Below are 19974 nucleotides of genomic sequence, written 5' to 3'. Positions count from 1 at the left end.
ATTAGCCTTACTGTGCATAAAATGGACTTAAAACACCAAATCAATCCAATCCAATCCAGCTTAAAATGAAGATTTAGTGACAATTAGCCTATTTGAGCATGTGGGCCTTTAAAAAAATCACTCATGGATTATTATTCCTGATTATTTAATTTGGCTGCCTCATTATAGGTTTCTGACACCCTGGAGTCAATGTTTCTCTCCACCTCTTCCTTCATCTTCTTTGAAATTCATGCAAGTTAATCATGAGAACTGCATAACTGATAGGGAAAATTTATATGTTGGAAGAAAACTTGTAAATAGTGTTAATCATATCAGTTCAGTAATTCTATATACCCTATCCAAGCTAACTGTAGAGCAGGGCCACACATATCGGCAAAGGAGGAGGAGGAAAATCGAAACGTTGCCAATCGTACGGTCCTGACCGTACATGACCTTAGTCCATACACTAAATACACGGCTTGTCAAAATTTGCTGTTGCAGTTTTATCCCTAACATTTCCTTAGGAAATTCTTAAACCAATCGTACGGACCTGGAGACAAAAATACGGTCCGCTTGCCATGTGCGTTTGGTATCAATCCTTTTCAAAAGTTGGAAATCGGGTAACTCCCGTCGCCCATTACACAATCCCGTTTCTGTCACTGTTCATTGGTGGAGCCGTCTCACGTCACTACTTGCGCAGAGACTTATTCTCGTTCGCCTGGTCTACAGGTAGCTGGTATTATTTTTATTTATTATCATTAAAATTTGGTCACCTCTGTATGGTAGTGATTGTTTTTACTCGTTATTAATTAGAACAAATTAAAAATTGTAATTTTAGAAACATTGAATTATTTGAAAATGACAGTTATGTAAAAAAAAAAAAAAAAAAAACAACTGTGAAAGACACATCAAATTACCCACGGAGTGGTTATCGCAGTGCGTTATGATGCCAGGTGTCCCGGGTTCGAATCCCGGTCTGAGCATGGGTGTTTTTGTTAGTGTCCCTTGATCATCATCACCATTCATACTCATAATTACAATTAAGGCAAAGAATATGTTTTTTTTGGTTTACCGTTTATTACTTTAATCAGGCCGAGATTTATGTGCAGGGCCGGTGCTGACAACATCAAGAACTCACTCCCATCTTTACACAGTTTCAGTTAAGTCTATAATATCCTAATATCTTTTTTCTTCAATATATGGCTGATTTCAAAGCAATTTTTCTCCATTGAAAGCTGGGAGCTTCAACCCTCCAAAGCCTTCTAAATCCTGATGAACTCTTGATCATATACACATACGTACCTCATAATTGTGAATATCCAATAAAACTTACTAAGCCTGTTGCTTGCTTCTAATCATAGCAGTGTTCATTACATTTTAAAAAAGAGTTCTGAGAGTTCCTTTAGCTTTCCAATGACAAAATTAAGGAAGTAGAAAGAAAAGTTTAAATTAATTTCATTCAACAAGATATTTGCTCTAATCTTCGTAAACTTGCTTATTAGATAAAAGTTTCGCCAAATGACAGCAAAGCTTGCTATGGATGAATGGAACTTGTGAACTTTCTAGTATCTACAATATTCACAAGTAAAATATACATTGAGTGCGGACCAACCTATACTTACTGAACCGTTTAAATTTCCCTAATTGTATATATGTATTAATTTTGATTGGGTGGGCACAGGAATTGTTGGGTGGGCACTTGCCCACCCCTGTCTGCTCACAATGTAACCCTCTCTCCCAGGTTAGTTGCCGTAGATGGAATTTCCTTTTTGCCTATTTTTTTCGCTGGGAGCAGTTGTGCCCCTCTAGGATTATGGTTTTACTACAGTGGAGTTGGGAAAGGGAAAGATTAAGCTACCTTGCAAGATTTGAAAACTTTTAACAGTGAGAAATAACTTGGATTACCAGCTGCAATTCTTGCTTTTATTTCCTCCTTAATATTATTATCTATGGTAACTAACGTTCGAAGGTATTTAAAACTTTTGCATTTTTCGTAAGTGCCTCCATTAAGATGTACTTGTTGGCCTACCCTGAATTCCTTATTTCGGGCCGAGAACATGTAAATAAAATTTCAGTTTTATAATAATGTTAATTTGTCCGGCTCTGTTTATACCCTGCTGTCCATTATTCTCTCTGTCATTTGCAATAAAAATAAGTCACTGCAGTGTCTGTATCGGCCAGCAGTCGCACAATACGCTTACGCAGAAGGGTAGGAATCCACAAGCCTCCCTCTCCACAGTGACATTCGTCCCTTTCCCAAGAACTCCGGAATTAGCCCAGCATGATAGTAATGCTGGTTTTTGAAACATCCAAGTTTTTACTTCACAAGTTCGCAAGAAAGAATTGGCAATGAATAGTTTCTTTTTTTTCCAAATAGCATTGACCACAAACTTCAATGTCACGTTTCGATGCAGCACTTTAGTCTCTCCTTTGATCCTGTCATCTGTCACCAGGAGGGTACAGCATTTCTCAGAAATCTACATGGAACTTTGTTTGTGTGTTGGACCCCCCAGTCACAAGGAAGGGTGAACGAACCTTAGAAAAGAACAAATCTTGACAAATGAGTTCTTTCTCTTGGGCACTCATCTATCTACTCGAGATCATTGGTATCGGCTGGTATTGGTCAAGAAAATTCTACCAATACCGATACATCGGTATCAGCTCCGCCCTAGTATACAGGATGGCCATGAAGACTTTCCCTCATTACAAAAAAAAAAATTAAAAAAAAAAAAACTATTACAGGTGCAGTCCTATGGTTTGCTGCAAAGGAAAGAGAAACTCATTACGTTTTTTTGACAATGTCAAAACACTTTCACATGTGCACCGTTTGTTGCCTGCAAAACATCTAATCGATATTCAATTTCTCGCGATGTATTGTCCAACTATTCTTGGGTGACACCTGTTTACTTTCCCGGACATGTGGAAACACACACGCTGCAGGGAATTATTGTAGTCATCGATCCTTTGCAAATTCTCGGGTCGCAAAATCAGCTCGACGGGGACTGTCATCCGGCTTCAAAGCTTTCACTAACTGGACATAACACCACTTAGATTTTTTTCTGTGGGGTTATGTGAAGGACAGTGTGTATGCAAAACCTGAATCTTATCAAAACACACTCAGAAGAAGGATAACTGAATCTGTTGCTGGTGTCATCCAAGAAATGTTGGACAATACATCGCGAGAAATCGAATATCGATTAAATGTTCTGCGGACAACACACGGCGAACATGTGGAAGTGTTTAGACATTTTTAAAAAAATCTTCATGAGTTTCTCTTTCGTTTGCAGCAAACCATAGGACTGTACCTGTAATGGTTATGTTTAAATAAATTTTTGTAATGAGGGAATACTTTAGAATTTTTTTGTAGGAGGGGTCAGGTCACCTGACTACTTGAATAGCAGATACATTAACAATAATAATAATTATTATAAACTAATAAAGCCAATCACATTCTAAATTTATTATTATATCCTTGGAGAGACTTTTATGCCTGATCCACCACATGAGTGAACATCCAGCACAACAGTTTCATTATTTTTTTTAATATTCATACAGTTCATGTACTGAAACTAATAGTTATTTTGTTATTAACTTTTACACACCTTTTTCAAGAAAAATCTTTAAAAGTTAGGGAGAATTTTACTCAAAGTGTATGTTGTTTGACCTCTCATATAATTCCAGTTTTCAAAATTCCAAAAATTAGAGTTTTATGTTCTTTGGATTAAGTGGTACATGAAAAACCGTAACCTTGTGCCTGTATTTTACAGCCAATTTTTAGTTTTTACTTATTTTCATGTTCTCTCACTAAATACAAAGAAGACATGTTTCCACAATTTCCAAAATTCCAATTACTATAGTTTTATGTGAGAGGTCACACAGCATACGCTTTCTGAGTTAAAGATTAATAACAAAATACAACAACTATGCACTTCAGTACACGAGGTGTATAAAATTTAAAATAAATCATGGAAAAGAGTTGTGTTGGATATTCACTCATCTGACAGTTCGAGTAGCCAAGTCTCCCAGTTTATATAATATAAAAATTTGGAATAAAATTGGTTTACTTTTATTAGTTTATAATAGTTATTTATTACAACTATAATTGTAGTAATAATTAGTAGCTAGAATATCAAGAATAATAATCAAGGTTTATCAATTGCCTGACCCTGTAAACAAAAATTTAGGGTGCCACTCATGACTGCCATGACTCGCCTCTTCATATTTCAAGTACAGTAAATCCTCGTTAAGCTGGACTTCGCTTAATCCGAACAGGCAAAAGAAAGTACTGTATAGTGTATTTAGACCTATGCCCTTTAAATACACCATAATAAAGTGTTTTGTTGCTATAAACAGTTTTAATGCACTTTCTACTGTTCTTTTAGGTTATTTCAGTTAATCCAGACTTTCGTTAAACCAGTCAACTTATCCCCCCATTAGTCTGGATTAACGAGGTTTTACTGTATGTATGTACGGATGCATGACACTTTACCTTTCTTTTCACTCATTATACTGACAAAAATAACCAATACCAGCTGACCACCCACCCCCTAGACAGGGTTAACATATGCTATCCCTGGGCATATGTAGTGTTTGCCACGGACTCCTTACACCATTCATTGAGATATGTTGTGTCAAAGCTCATAATATGCTTAATAAATAAAAAAAAAAAACAGAGGTTAACTTACAAAGAGTAAAATTTTCAGAGTGAATATTTATTTCACATCAGAATTAAAACAAATATCCCATATAAATAAAATTATATGCAACATAAGACTTCTCAGACTTATAGCGACTCCGTACATTCCCTGTTTACATACAAAAAAAACAACAACTAAATACCAGTATTATGCCTCGCAAAGATATACTTTAGAAGCCGAGATGTACATTATTAAAATTATCATTTCATGTGCATGGAAACTAGACTCAAATTTTGCAATATGTGACTTGATATTATGAATGGACAGTATTCTACAAGAATCTACACAGTGACTACATGAAAACATATACAACAGATTTACATCAATGTACAATTGTCTATGCCATGAATCTTACATGTGACAAATAAGAAATCATGTGCACAGTTACAGTAGCTTTCTATTTTTTTTTGTACTCATTGTTTATTGGTTTCAGATAAAGCTACACTGATTATATTTAACAAAAAAAATGCTAACATGATTGCTTTTCCCTGGCAGCACTGTGTCCACTTGTTCACTTTTGATTCATGTTAGTGATATAATTTAATGGATTGCTACGCTTATATATAATGCCAAAGAGTTATGTAAAGTTCGAAGCTATGCATTGATAGGGTGATGACCACGTGTCCTGTTTTTAACCTAGAGGTTAAAGTGTCCAAAAAATTATATCTGGGAGGTTCAATTGTCCTGGTTTTTCAACTCTGTGGCAAGATATGTAATATTTTCTGAGTAATCATTTTTTCCATTGTCATCTGTGACAAACATAACAAATCATACATTCAACGTGCTTTTTGTGTAAGATTTGACTGTGTAATAAATACTTCTGTTGCATTTAACATTTTACAAGAATACAGCCATGCACTACATCTAGGCTGTAATATTTTACTGTCATAATATGAACCAAAAATTGTTCATGTTACAGGACTTTAGACGCAATAAGATATTAACATACACATGCAATGCATGTATGTATGTATCCTGTACCTGTGTATTTTATTGAATTGATTTCGGTGACCACTGTCACCAATGCAGATATGTAAACACACTTCATTTGTATATGAAAAATTGTTTTGACCGGAATGTTGATGTTCTTTTTTTTTAAAATTAACAATTAAGTGTGATATCTGTGGACTTGGCATGGTAGCTGGTGACTGGTGACCAAAGCACACAGTATATACTGAATGTCCTGGTGTATAATCAGGTGAGCCAATGCATTGAAGGTAATAAATATGGTTACTAAAAATTTGAGAAACAAAAGTTTCATGACTTGGGAGGCTGGTTTGTTCAGTTAAAATTGTCTGCTAATTGCAGACAATGCATGTGCATGATAGCTTCTAACTGCACTAGTTCAGAAAATACCATTTAATTCGAACAGAGAGATATGAAGCAACATGCACAAGATGAGTGCACCTCAGCTGTTCTTAAATGGGATTAAAATGAGTAACAATGCCCACAAGAGAGTTTATATCTGCCAGAAGGACATCCCTTCCACTGGATGCCATGTGGAAACTTTCTACAACAAAATGCTGTGCCTGCACTTTCACCTAGTGTGTTCCTTAAGTCTGTGAAACAACTGGTTTCACCAGGTTCACAAGGGCCTCCGCAATGTCATAGTGATAACGTTGTCCCATTATAAACAAGGGGTCCTGGGTTCGATACCCTGGTGGAGGCACACGTGGTTCGGATCCCACTTTAAACTGTAGGTCCAGTCCAGATTAGCCTTCCTGTGCATAAATTGGACTTAAAAACAATTCAAACCAAAAAACCAGGATCATGAGCCTAGTTATATTTGTTGAATTTGTTCGTTTCGTTAAGACTTCATGAATGCACCCTATGATTTCCATGAAACCAATATATATATATATATATATATATATATGTGTGTGTGTATGCGTGTGTGTGCAGTTACAATTACAACTAACTTGCAACAACTAGTAAGTTATAGTATGGTAATTTTATCTTGTGTGGGCTCATCACAAATATTGTTTAACCCCAGCGAAATAAGTAAATGTTAAATAATATAATCTTTTGAACCAATACCAATGCATCAGTATGGGAAAGTATCAATTCAAATTTAATCACTGATACCAGTCAATACTTTTCTGGAGTCCTTTAATATCACAAGGTCTGCAAAAATGCTTTCTGACACTTCTACAGAGTCCTGAAAATTAGGCAAAGTGCAGAATTTTCTTTATTTTTACAACAGCATTGTTGGAAAAAGTGGATACTGTGATTAAATAACTATCTTATCAAAACTTTGGTCGATTAATTAAATACGGCCACGTACTTCCAATTAAAAACTATACTGTAACCCATGGTGCAAGACACATTGAGGACCAGGGTCTACTTAGCGACTGCTGCCCTCACTCCGACATGCCTCAGCAGAGGTGGGCGGGGCAATCATCCAATCAGTCATGGGGTGCTGTGTGGTCAGCACATTGAACCCTCAGTAGTTCTAGGTTTCCATGACGAGGTTACCATAACTCATTCCTAGCTCCTCAATCTCCTCACAGTGGTCGGTGGTCATCAATTCCGTACACTGTCCGAAATCTCAGTTGTTACATTTCCCCCCAGGAGACTTGAACCAGCACAAGTCCCGTATCCTAAACCCAAAGCCTGACACATTAGACCACACAGACACAGTGCAGGACAATAAATATGGTATATTTCTAATTAAAAACTATATTTTAAAATTCATAAATATTATCAACTATCTTCAATTGTTCCCATTTCCAAGTATAGACATTGTTATTGGTGAGAATTGATAAGAATGTGAGCATTGGTATCAGTATTGACTCAGAGTGGTATTGCCTCAGTTGGTATGTGGCAACCAGAAAAAGGGGGGGGGGTCTAATATCCAGGAAGGATTCTCCCTCATCCCCCTTACAATACTACCCTGGCCAGCTAAAGTCAACACAGTTGTTGCTTACATAGAAAATACAATGAAACATGTATGGTTCAAGTTGACATCTTAATCATAAACTTTTTTTTTTTAACACAACATAGTGGACACAAAGAGTGCTGCCTCATCAAAAACTCTCCTAACACTATTCTTCATACATATTCAATTTTACACTCATTATCATATCTAAAACATTACAGTTACCATATATATATATATTTATATATTTGTAAGCCAAAACATTGTGCACCATTATGGAAAAACTTACAATATTCCTCTGGCTGGTACAGACGAAATGTTCATTCAACAAAAAAAAAAAAGTAATGACAAATACATTAACACAGCAACATGTATGTATGGAATACCAACATATGTGCTAGTATCACAGTGGTTCACTATACACAACAACAACTGACAAAATGCAGTAAGCCGACAGACTAAAAACATCCAGTCAAACATCACCAGGTAACAAAACAGAAAGAGAATAGAAAGTAAGTACATCGCCCCATCATCACAGAGATGGGCAATTTAGCTCGTAGCTGTGCAGTGGAAGTTACAAAACCCTGTTCCATTAGTTTTCTCTACTTTAAACATGTGACTGTTGAGCATGTACGTTGAGGAACTTCCATTTCTCACTCCCCCGTTTCCCCCCCCCCCAAAAAAAAGCTTCACTCCTCACGATCCCACGTCAAATATACTACACCTTCCAAGTACTGGAACATTACAAAATGAACTTCGCCTCTGACTTCGGTTCTTTAAAGCTGATTCCCCACCGGACTCCCTCAAGCGGAGTGCAGAATTGAGGATAAGATTATCTGCCCAGTGCAGTCGTCTATGTGGAGACGAGACCCCGCCGTTGCTGGTGTATGGAAGTGTTGGAACATGACGAGACTTCTGACCTCTCCGTCTTGCTTTCCTTAGCCTTGCTCTCTGCTTGGAGTTTCACCCACGTGTCGCCCAGCGCTTTTGCGAAGTGGTCATCCACTGAAAAGGCAAACATTTCAATGAGCATTAAAGGAACGATGCTTGGCACAGTGAAATAAAAGCATATTTGATTTTGATAAGAGACAACTTGGACAACATACCAAGGTTTTGAACCAATACCAATCCTGATACAGGATGGGCTAGATTGATTGAATGATTTAGTTTGTATAACTTCCCTATTCTGCCAATTTTGGCTAATCACGAAAATGAGGATGAATGATGACAAGATGAGATGAACGAAGGGACAACACAACACATGCCCCACAGAGGATTATATTGGCTGTGAGTCCAGATGCCAGGACGTCACTAGTCTGCAAAATGCAGTCAGTCCAAGATGTACTAGAAATAATTACCGTATTTGCCAGTGTGAAAGACGTTTTATTCCTTTAAAAATAGGTCTGAAAAACAAGGTGCAACTTTATGTGCCAATAATCAGTATAAATCATGAAAAAGGAAGAGGCCTAGCATTTCACAAGTTTGTGAATGGGTCAAAGCTTCATGGGAAACTGTGACAACCAAGTGGTTAAAACATTTAAGAGTGCATTCACTGGATGGTACAGAGGACAATTTGTTGCATGAAGACTCTGATTTAGATGAGGTTTCATTTAGCTCTGGTTTTTATGAAGATGATTAAAATATATTCTTTCCTAGTTAGATTACGGAAGTTATTTGTTGAAATACCTACATATTATTAAATGACCTTTGTTCCTGCCAAAAACACATGTGCAATGTATCTGTATCAAAATGTCTAGCAAATAAAAAAAATACAACAAAAAGTACATTTTTTACATTAGAGTTTAATATACTATAATACTAGGACAGTGAACGAAGGAAGGATGACTTCCGTGGAACCACAGCTAAAGTGACCAGATATTTAAAACAATAAAATGAATAAATACCTATGTTTGAAAACACAATAAGGAGATATGCACTGGACTCCAAACAAGCAGTCATTTAGAATTAGAAGTCATTCATTGATATTTCATGGATGAATGGGTCTTTTTCAGTACATCTTTCTTTTCAAATAACATTTGGTAAACATTTACACACATGTGATTAAAATTATTAATCAACATAGCTTTCAAAGTGTGTACTGAAAAAGCATTCTTGTCACTTGTCCACAAACATGCAGGAAAACACTAGTTTAGTGGGGAACATTAGTTACAGGTAGAGAGGAAACTCCAAAATTTTGAGATAATTGGAATATGGCACATTGTTGACATTGAAACCTGAAATAATTTCTATCCAACAATGCCATAGTTCAGAGTGATAGTAGAGAAGGTGTGTTGTTGTAATTCTATGCCGGTAAGTCATTTTCACAAAACAGGAACATTTCGGTATCCCATTTTATGTTTAAGAAAATTGGGACAAAAAAAAAAAGAACTGTCCCAGCTAATACGAGATGTCTGGTCACCTTACCTACATCTCATTTTGTGTTCGCAGCTGGGAGAGACTCCACTTAACATGTATTTCCTTTTAAAAGCAGCAACAATATCGGACACTGCACTTTTTCATTTTGAGTTTTTTTTACTTTTAACCCTGTGTTAAATCTTTAATTATCTTCGTTTCGGAGGCTGATTTCTGCCTCCATTTTCAGGGTAGTGTGTTATCCAATAAATCATAGTTCAGTCTGAGGATGGTGTCTATTATAGAGAATAAAAATTTGTTGCCTTGAAGGATTGTTCTCGGTGGCCAAAGCTCTACCTCGTCTGCACTTATTATCCACTTGCAAGAGTTGAAAGATGACATGTGGCATTGCATATTATTTTATGTTATAGAATAACATATTTTATGTTATAAAATTAAATGTAAAAATTTTGTTACGTAGCCTTGGGTGTGAGATTAAATTCACATTATCTAAAATGAAAGTGCAGAAGCCAAGTAATCTCCTTATGAAGCACAAGTACAATGATTGATTGATTTGCTTTATTTTACTTCGCTTTTTGTGCCATTTTTGGCTAATTTGCGAAGATGGGGATGAGTGATGATATGATGAAATTGATGAATGAACACTCACAAACATGCATGCCCAGGCTGGGATTTGAACTCGGGACACCTGGCGTTGTAGCGCAATGTGCTAACCACTCCACCAGGGGACCGGCTATCACAAGTACAATGTTATGTTAATGGTCAGAAAGATGCAATTTTCCTTAATTAATTTGTGATTTGCATGTTTGTACTGCATGCATAAATGTCTAATTTGATAAAAGGATAAATACAAGCATGAGAGGTGTACCATTAAGACCCCTTACAGTATACACTGTGTAATATATGCACTAAAGAACCAACGGAGATTAATTCTTAACCTTACCTGACAATCCTGTGACTGTAACACTACTACTAGTGCTACTGGTGGTATTACTAGAACCTCCTGAGAAAAGGTTTATGTAGTCTTTCCCAAGTGATCTTCTGAAGTGTTCGTCAATCACAGGATCACACATTCCTAAAAATAGAAATAGTTATCATGGTGTGGTTGAAATATTGTGTAGGTCAAGTTCAGTATTTCTGAGTTCCTGTCACAGCCATTAACAGGTTATGGCATCTAGGATGAATATGGTAGCATATCACTGCTTTGTTTGTCCTCCTCCGTGACCGTGCGGTCTAAGGCACCTTGCTTTGGACGGCGGCTGTGGGATGGCATGGGTTTGATCCCTGGTTCAGTCTCTGGGAATTTTCAGCCTGTGTATAGGGCCGGTGGCAACCCACCGTCGTGAGGAAATTGGGGAAATACAAGTGAGTAGCGTAATCCGGTATTGAAAATCTTCTATAACGGCTGGGGTTCGACGTGCTGACCCCAGGTCACCCCATTACCAGTTGAAGAACTCCACACCTCTAGGTAGGATTGTGGAGGAAGACTGGCAGTCGGGTGAGGCGATAGGCCAAGGCCCTTCAAGGGCTGTTGCGCCACGGATTATTATTATTATCACTGCTTTGTTTACTCTCGGCTGGCAGCAGTTCTGATTTCTGCACAACTGATTTGATTTCATTTGATTTTAAAATTTTGGGTGCGCCAGCATTAAGGCTATTTTGCACCCGTCACGTTATACGGGGTCCAGCCCCTCATCGTTACACACAACAACTCTAACGTTGCAGAACTAAAATCATAAAATATTAAAATCTTCTGGCATTCGTTAAAAGCTGAGGCTGTAAAGGAGCACTCAGCACAAATAAGGACAAAACACAGGACAAAACAAAATTATACTGGCTATGGGGCCAGTCGCCAGAGCCTCGTTAGTCTGCAGTCCAGGGTGTACTACGTGGAAGTGAGGTTGACTATTGGGTGCACTATGTGGAAGGAGCACCCCTTACACCCCTTCTGCACAACTGCTACCAGCTGATGAAACAAAGCAGTGACATGCTACCGGACAAGAAAAAGAGTGCGAAAATACAAAACTTTACACAAGAAATAGTTATTTCTATGTAAATTAAATATACAAACTAAAATACAAACATGTGAGCACTAGTGAGGAAATTGGGGAGCTACGAATGAGTAGTGTAACCTGGTCATGGAAATCTACAAAAACAACTGGGAATTCGCTGTGCTGACCACACTGTACCCCATAACTGCTTGGATGATCTCCCACCTTGGATGAGTGAGTGAGTATGATCAGGTGGGAGTGAGGATGGCAGTCAGTAGGTAGACCCTGGCTCTCACAGGCTGTTGCACCATGAGTTATTAAAAGAAACTGCGATGTGTGTTATACATGAAATAATTCGTACAACTACATGAAACCACATGCAAACATATGTTTCCCACTTTTCTTTCTGCATCGCTTAGCAAAGTGGCTGGGTTCTGGCAAGAGATCAAGGGCACAACTACCTTACACATTAGCAGTAATAGAAAATAACTTCCTCGAAGAATAGTTTACAATACAGGACACTGTCACAAACAGCAGTAGGACATGTGACATTCAAATTAAAATAATAGTTAAAAGGCACAATGAAGGTATAATTTCAGGTATATTTTGCAGAAATGCATGCTAAGATTAAAAATGAGAATTTTGGGTAAAATAACTTTGAAAAGTAAGAAAAAAAAATCACTGAAAATCAAGGTCCCTAGTAATAACATAGTTCATCTGAACCACCCCGCAATACATTTCTGAACACTTCTTAGTTCTACTACCTTCCGTAATGCGACAAAGCTAAGGTTCACAGGCTAAGCCATGGTTTATTATCCAAATCATCTTCTCAAGATGTTTCCTCATTGTCTCAATTAATCCAGAGAGATAGGGAACATGAACAATCTCATATGAACAATTCCAATTCGGATTCCCAGCAGACCTCAGAATTTGTTATTACCCCACCATAGTGAGGAGAACTGGAAAGCTACTTGAAAACAAAGCCATTCGGAAACATGTGCTATTGCTTGGCAGGCTTCTTTCTAATGTTTTGTTGCAAGTGCCGAGCAATAATACAGTGCTTTTCACCGCTGAGTTGTCCATAGAGTGCATGCCATGCAGTGCGAGTGCATCTGCCAGCATAAATCCACAGCTGTACGCTGACCTTGGCGCTGGATGCATCAGTGCTTCATTATCCAGATAGCTGGTGTCCAGTTTGAACATGTTTGTGAAGTATTAAGGTGTTAACAAGTGTTTTAGATTGTTTTGTTTTATTACTGCAGTGTAATAATGTGTACAATTTAAAACAATGAATTCTTATGTACAACTTACATCATTACAAATTCTTGTAGGGAAGTTAGAAGGCATTTTGCAGCAGAATTCCCTACTATTCCCATTCCACACACAAGTGTGTTCAGACACTTGTACAAAAATTTAGGGAAACAGGGTCTGTTCTTGATAAGAAGTGAAGGGTGAAATGGCCTGTGCTTACCGAGGAGAAACTAGTTGACGTTTGAGCACAATTGGAACGTACTTCTGAAAAATCCCTCTGGCGCCTTGCACAAGAAACAGACATTTCCAAGACATCTGCGTGGCAAGCTACCAAGCTTTTAAAGCCATGCATTACAAGAATTGAAAGAAAATGTCAAGAGAGAAATTGAAGCAATTTCAGAAAGGAACTAAGACTTGTTAGTGAAAAATTTCCTTAAAAAAATGCCGTAAATGTATGGATGCAGGAGGACATCATTTCCAACACCTCTTGTCTAACAAGGTATGTGCTCATTTTAATTGTAACTGTCAATGTAATTGTACGAGCTTATTTCATTACATAGCTAGCAGTTCCAGTTACACTGATATTGCATTCAGTTTGCCGGCAGATGCGCTCCCACTGCCTGGCACCCTAGCTGCATCTCCACAGACAACTTGACCATGAAAAGCAATCTACAACATATTTACAGGTAGATGGTGGAGGCTGCCACTGAAATTAATAGGACTACATATAGTTTTGTGGAAAAGTAAGTATTTAATTTCAGTGCATTAATTTGCTACCCATGCCTTTTATTCCCTGAAACATGAACAATGTTGAATGTTCGTTTAGCAAATCAATAAGATCATTTTTGGAAACTGCAATTCTGATTGTACAAACATGGTGGAAAATTGACATCACCTGGAAAGTTTTCTGTTTACTGGAGATTTGTGCAAATCAATTTTATACTTTAACACATTCTGTGAGACTAAGTGTAAATGAATATTTGATTAAATTCACATGCGAGAACAACAACAAGAATTCCTCACTCAGAATTAGAATCCAGAACCCTGTAGTTTCACAGCACTAATTATTTTATTGTTCCTTACGTAATCGAACATGGAACTGTGACAAATTGGCAGATTTCGGAACATTATGCCAACCAACATGGAGTAGATGAAGTGCCAGTGGAAATGATACTAGGAGCACGAGTGATTGGTGTGCAGTTGCTGTACAGAGTGTTGAAAACAGTGTGGCAAGAGAGAGAAGTGCCAAGAGATTGGACAAAGGGACTAAGTTCCCATATTCAAGCAGGGAGTCAGAAAGGAATGTAAAAACTACAGAGGAATAACACTTATGTGCCACTCAGCAAAGGTGTGAGAAAATATTAGAGAAAAGAATAAGGGAAGTAACAGTGCTGAACCTGAGAGAGGAACAGTATGGATTTAGAAAAGGCAGATCAACAGTAGACCTGATATTCACCATTAGGCAAATGCAGGAAGGCACGAGTGAGAAAATGATTTGATTATGGGATTCCTAGATATAGAAAAGGCATACAATAGCATGGACAGAACGATGATTTGGAAGGCTCAGAGAGAGAAAGGAATCTAGGAAGAGTGTGTGTAGAGTGCAGAGAACATGCAAGGCCAATCAGAGTTTTGTGAAGACTGGAGTGGTGCAGTATAAGTAATGGACTAAAACAGGGAAGGGCTTTTCCCCACTGAAGAGGTAGAGAAGAAGATAGGAGAGGAAGAGATGAAAGCCTTGTTGTTTGCTGATGACTTAAGTAGTACTATGGGGAAACTGGGAAGAGGTAGTACAGAGATAGCTTAATAGTTGGAATGAGGAAATCAGAAGAGGAGAATTGAAATTCAGTGCAGAAAAGAGTGAGATGCTAATAACAACAAGAAACAGAGCCAGAGATGTACCAAGAATAAAGGTGGGCGCAGAAGAGTTGAGGGTAGTAGTGGAGAGAGTCAAATATCTAGGAAGCATAATTGAGAGAAGTGGAGGAATAAATGAGGAGGTAAGCAGGAGAAGACAAATGGGTGGTGGACTATATCAAAGCATTCAAAGATTAATATGGAACAGTGATGTACCTATGAAATGCAAGAAGGTAATATATAACACATACTATGTGCCAATAATTATGTATGGAGCAGAAACTTGGTGACAGAGAGAGACAAAAGAAAAATGCACGCAGTGGAGATGAAATTCTTAAGGAGTATATTGGGGAAAACTAGAAGGGACAGAATAAGGAATGAGGAGATCCCAATACACAGTGGGTGTGGTGAAGCTTTAGGACAAGAAAGATCAGGCACAGATGAGATGGTTCGGACACATGAAGAGGATGGATGAAGCTATGCTGATCGTAGTCCCGTTTTTCTGAGTTTGTCTTTAATCCTGGTGTACTCGTGCCTCTGCTATAGTGTTTCCTCCCCGATGTCAAAGGATTTTCACGATCTATTGCGATGGAGATGTGCTGAGAGACACTTTTCATTTTCGGCACTCGGGGCAACAGGTATGCGTGTCTCCGCTATGGCTTCACCCAGCACCAGGGAGCAGAGCTCGGCAGGTAAGGGGACCCCAGCCCGGTACTTTCACTTCCTATGCATGGCTTTAATCTGTGGAGACATACAAGTGAATCCATGACCTGTGAAAACGTTGGAAAATTTCTGTGTATTACCAAAATACACAGAGCAATAAGAACAAACAAGCTTACTGACTGTGCTTCTTTTGCATGTGAACAAATGACATATGATTGCTTGATATTTACTGAAACATGGTTAACTGAAAATGTTAGTGACAGTCTGTGAACTACCATTCGCAAGCCATTTTAACATATATACAAAAGATCGTGCAACTCGCAGTGGTGGTGTAATGATATGCGTTAGCACAAAATGGCCCAGTAAAGTATGCAATGACCTAAAGCGGAACTGTGAATTACTGTGGGTCGAGGTTTTAGTATCCAATGCAAATAATCTTCTCCTTGGTTCGTACTATAGACCGAATAAAAATAGTCCACTGTACCTTCTCGAAGAATGTCGAGATTCGTTACTTGCAGCACTGGGGGACGTTGCGCTTTTCGGAGACTTCAACCTGTCTATTGAGTGGCAAGACCCTGGTCATGGAATCGCGAAGTGTGCAAATGACTTATGGTTCATTGAAACTTTCATTTCTGGTTTAAAGCTAAGGCAGCATATTTATTCAACACCAGGAAGGACAGTAATCTAGATTATGTTGTGTGCACATTGAACAATATCAACATTACACCGCGTAAGAACCTCCTCAGTTCAGACCACGGTAGTTTTGACATGTCCATTTCCATCCCCCCACCTACTAACAGAGGTCATCGCCCCTCGATCCAGAATAACGTGACTAAGATTTTCAGAAAAATCTCTACTTCCAATGATACTAATCTTCTTCAGAATGACATAACAACGTTTTTTATGGTGCCCGACATCAAAACTTACATTAAATTCTGAAAAATGTACTACTCTCACCATCTCTCTCAAAAAGAACCTGTTAAAGTCATCTTACTCCATCTTTGGCAATAACATCAAAGCAGTATCCTCTCATAAAGACCTAGGCATTGTTTTCGCCAAAAACTCACATTTGAAGAACATAATTACAGGTACAACAAAAAAGGCTATGCCTCTCTTAGGTTTACTGTATCGTTTCACCGAAATTAGTGACATCCAAGCCCTCACCTTGTACTTCAAATCATTTATTTCCCCAATAATAGAATACTGCTCTCCCCTCTGGTCCATGGCATGTCACACTCAGTTCTCCAGAATTGATTCTGTTCTTAACTTTTTCCTTGCTATAGTTTGTTACAGGGTCCCCTCATTATGCAATTTTTCAACACCACATCTCCTGTCCTTTCTAAACTTACATACTCCCTATCAGCGCTGTTTACTGAATGATTTTAGGTATCTTTATAAAATTGTCAATGGCAAAATCCGTTGCAACACGCTCCTAAAAGAATTCCACTTTCGAGTGTCTATGTGCACAACACGCAACACAAATCTATTTTACACAAAAAAGCCTAGACTTGAAATAAAAAAAGATCGCTCTTCCACAGACTTCCCACTCAATATAACGACCTCCCATCAAGTGCTGATGTATTTTCCACAGAGTACGCCTTTCGGTAAACCATCAGTACATATGTTGCTAAATTATAATTTAATTGTGCTATCTTGACTTATTTATATAAATATTTTTATTTTTGTTCTTTTCATTGTTACTGATTTCAGTGTAAAATGGCTACGTGCTGTATCTGAAATTTTCTCAATAAATAAAATAATAAAGACTACCAGTAAGAGTTTACCATGCACAAGGAGTGGGAATAAGGCCAAGGGGGAGACCAAGATGTTGGTGGAAAGAGCAGATAGTGGAGAGTGTTAGGAGAAGAGGACAAGATTGAAACACCATGGAAAGAGAGGAGTGGTGGAAGATGAGAAAAAATGGAGATGCTTGACTTCTATTCCAACCCAGCAAAGGATGATGATGATGCCAACCAAAAGGTTTCAGCCTTCATGATACATTTCAATTAAAAAATCAAGAAATACTTCAATAAATTCAGATTGCATTATTAATTATATTCATTGTAATATGACCTTAAAAATCACAGAAATGCTTATTTGCTGTACACACTAATTTAGACAACTGAATTTTTGCTATTCAATTGCAATTTCGCACTTTTATTTTTGTTATTTAGTGTTGTTTTTCTGCCACTTTTGGCTAATCACAATGATGACAATGAGTGATGAAGGAACACTCACAAATAACACCATCTCAGGCTGTAAATCGAACCCAGAAACTTTGTTGGTACAATCACAATTGCATTTGGGTGAGTAAGATGTCAGCTTTGGCAATTAAATGTTATGCATTAGTTCACATGGTACCTAAATACTGAAATCTAAATTTGAACCTTACGTCATGGAACTCGAAGGTTCCTAACAACCTCCCCTCCCCCAGTTACCTAAGTAATGCACTCTGTAAACATTTATGTAACTTGAATTTTATGTCAATTGAATTTGTAAATTTGTTAGTATAACTTTGTAAGAAACTGCAATATTTATTATTATTATATGTATGTATATTATTTACACAGTATTACTTTATAAATGAAACATCATGCAGCAGTATTTACTCTGATATAAACTATAAAAGTATGAAAAATATATAAAATGTGAATGCAGAGTCTAGTTAATATTATGTCGCTAGTAGTTGTAATTTTCGAGATTTATTACATAACTGCAAATTTACATAAGTTGCGTATTATTACGTAAGTTACTGTGTTCTGATTTGAAAGAAAAAACAATTGGGTCTGATGATGCATAAAAGAAGTTTGTGAAATTTTACCTAATATAAAATAATCGTGTGATGTTTATAAATATGCAGTGAATAATAACAATTTACTGGTGATTGGTGTTTAGTATGTATATACACAAACATTCAACATTAGATAGTCACAAAAACCCATTTCATGCTTTTGTCACCTTCACCAGCTATTAAATCACCAATGTGCCAACAATGATACACTGTTAGGGGTAGGTAGCATTCATCATAAAGCTCAGAAGATATTCTCATTCATGAATTATATTCAGATTCCTAACCTTAATTAAACATTACTAGTTTAATTTACACATTACTTAAACATGTGTACAATTATAATTTGTTTGTTTATTTATTTATTTTGTATTATGTGGACAGTGTATTTATTACCTGCAGTAATATTGGATTCCCAGAATCTGCATAACAGAACTTTCATGAGCATATACAATGGAAGCCATTTTTAAAAAAGAATTATTTGTTGTTAATTATTGCACCATTTAAGTTGTGTGGTTTTTGAAAAATGAGGATTTATTATAATCTGAAATGAATGGAAAGGTGTAGCAGTCTATATTACTGGAACTTTACTCACGAAATTTTAAAAGCTAAAATAGGAATATCTTCAGTTATCTCATGACAACGGGTATGATCAGTTATATTAGCTAAGTAAAAAAAAACATAATTCTCCCCCCCCCCCAAACCTCCCTTTCATTTAGTGTGTGACATCCATTAAGGGTCTTTTTACAATGGCTCAGCGGTCGAGCATATTAAGTCGACTTTTGATCTTGCCAACCAGCTCCAGTCTAGGTGTAGTTTTTCTTTGTTGAGTGCCCCTTCATCAGTTTCATCCACTCATCATTCACATTCATTGCGCTTACCGCAAGAGGCAGAAAAGGAATGCTCAATCAATCAATCTATCAATATCTATTTTTATTTCTCTCTCTCTCACACACACACACACACACACACACACACACACACACACACACACTCACACACACACACTCACACACACACACACAAACAAACAAACAAACAAACAAACAAAATAGCCACCCACCTGAAAGAAGTTCTCTCCTATGTCCATGCCGGACTTCTTTTGAGTTCTGATTTCCTGCTTTGTCCTGCATCCTTGTAGGCGATGAGGAGCCTGTGTAGCCAGGAGACGGGCACTTTGTCTTCGGACAGTGTTTGGGACCTGATGCACACGTGATAACAGAAGGTCGTTGATACTGCTGTGTTGTGGTGTAATGGAACGCACCGTAAGGAGGTGGCGATCGCTGATATCGTGGTGGTGAGGATGAAGCGTTTGGTGATGAGGCTCGTCTTCTTGTTGTCATATCCAAAGGACCATCTGCGGAACTACGTGTTCTTCGCTTCTCCTCCCCATCTTCCAGCTGGGAATCAGAATTCCTGTCCGGACTAGAGAGATTTATGCAATCATTAGTTTCAAAATGTGTACAGTATTATGACCTATGACCAGGGCCACACATT

General features: G+C 37.6%; 1 protein-coding gene across 2 annotated transcripts in view; it reads right to left on the bottom strand.

Moving 5' to 3' along the window:
• Nucleotides 1-4681: 4681 nt before the first annotated feature.
• Nucleotides 4682-19974, bottom strand: part of Tgi (Tondu-domain-containing Growth Inhibitor) — an 87837-nt gene continuing 72544 nt past the window's right edge. For both annotated transcript variants that reach the window (XM_083133376.1, XM_083133383.1), the window contains exons 4-6: nt 19541-19902; nt 10871-11002; nt 4682-8559 (exon numbers count right to left, since the gene is read on the bottom strand). In XM_083133376.1, the coding sequence (XP_082989502.1) occupies nt 8408-8559; nt 10871-11002; nt 19541-19902 (646 nt within the window). In that variant the 3' untranslated portion in view covers nt 4682-8407. The remainder of the gene's footprint in view (nt 8560-10870; nt 11003-19540; nt 19903-19974) is intronic.

The sequence above is a fragment of the Lepisma saccharinum genome, chromosome 1, assembly GCF_977018435.1.
Source record: "Lepisma saccharinum chromosome 1, izLepSacc3.1, whole genome shotgun sequence".
In the NCBI taxonomy this organism is placed as follows: Eukaryota; Metazoa; Arthropoda; class Insecta; order Zygentoma; family Lepismatidae; genus Lepisma; species Lepisma saccharinum.
This window is presented reverse-complemented; position numbering and strand designations above follow the sequence as displayed.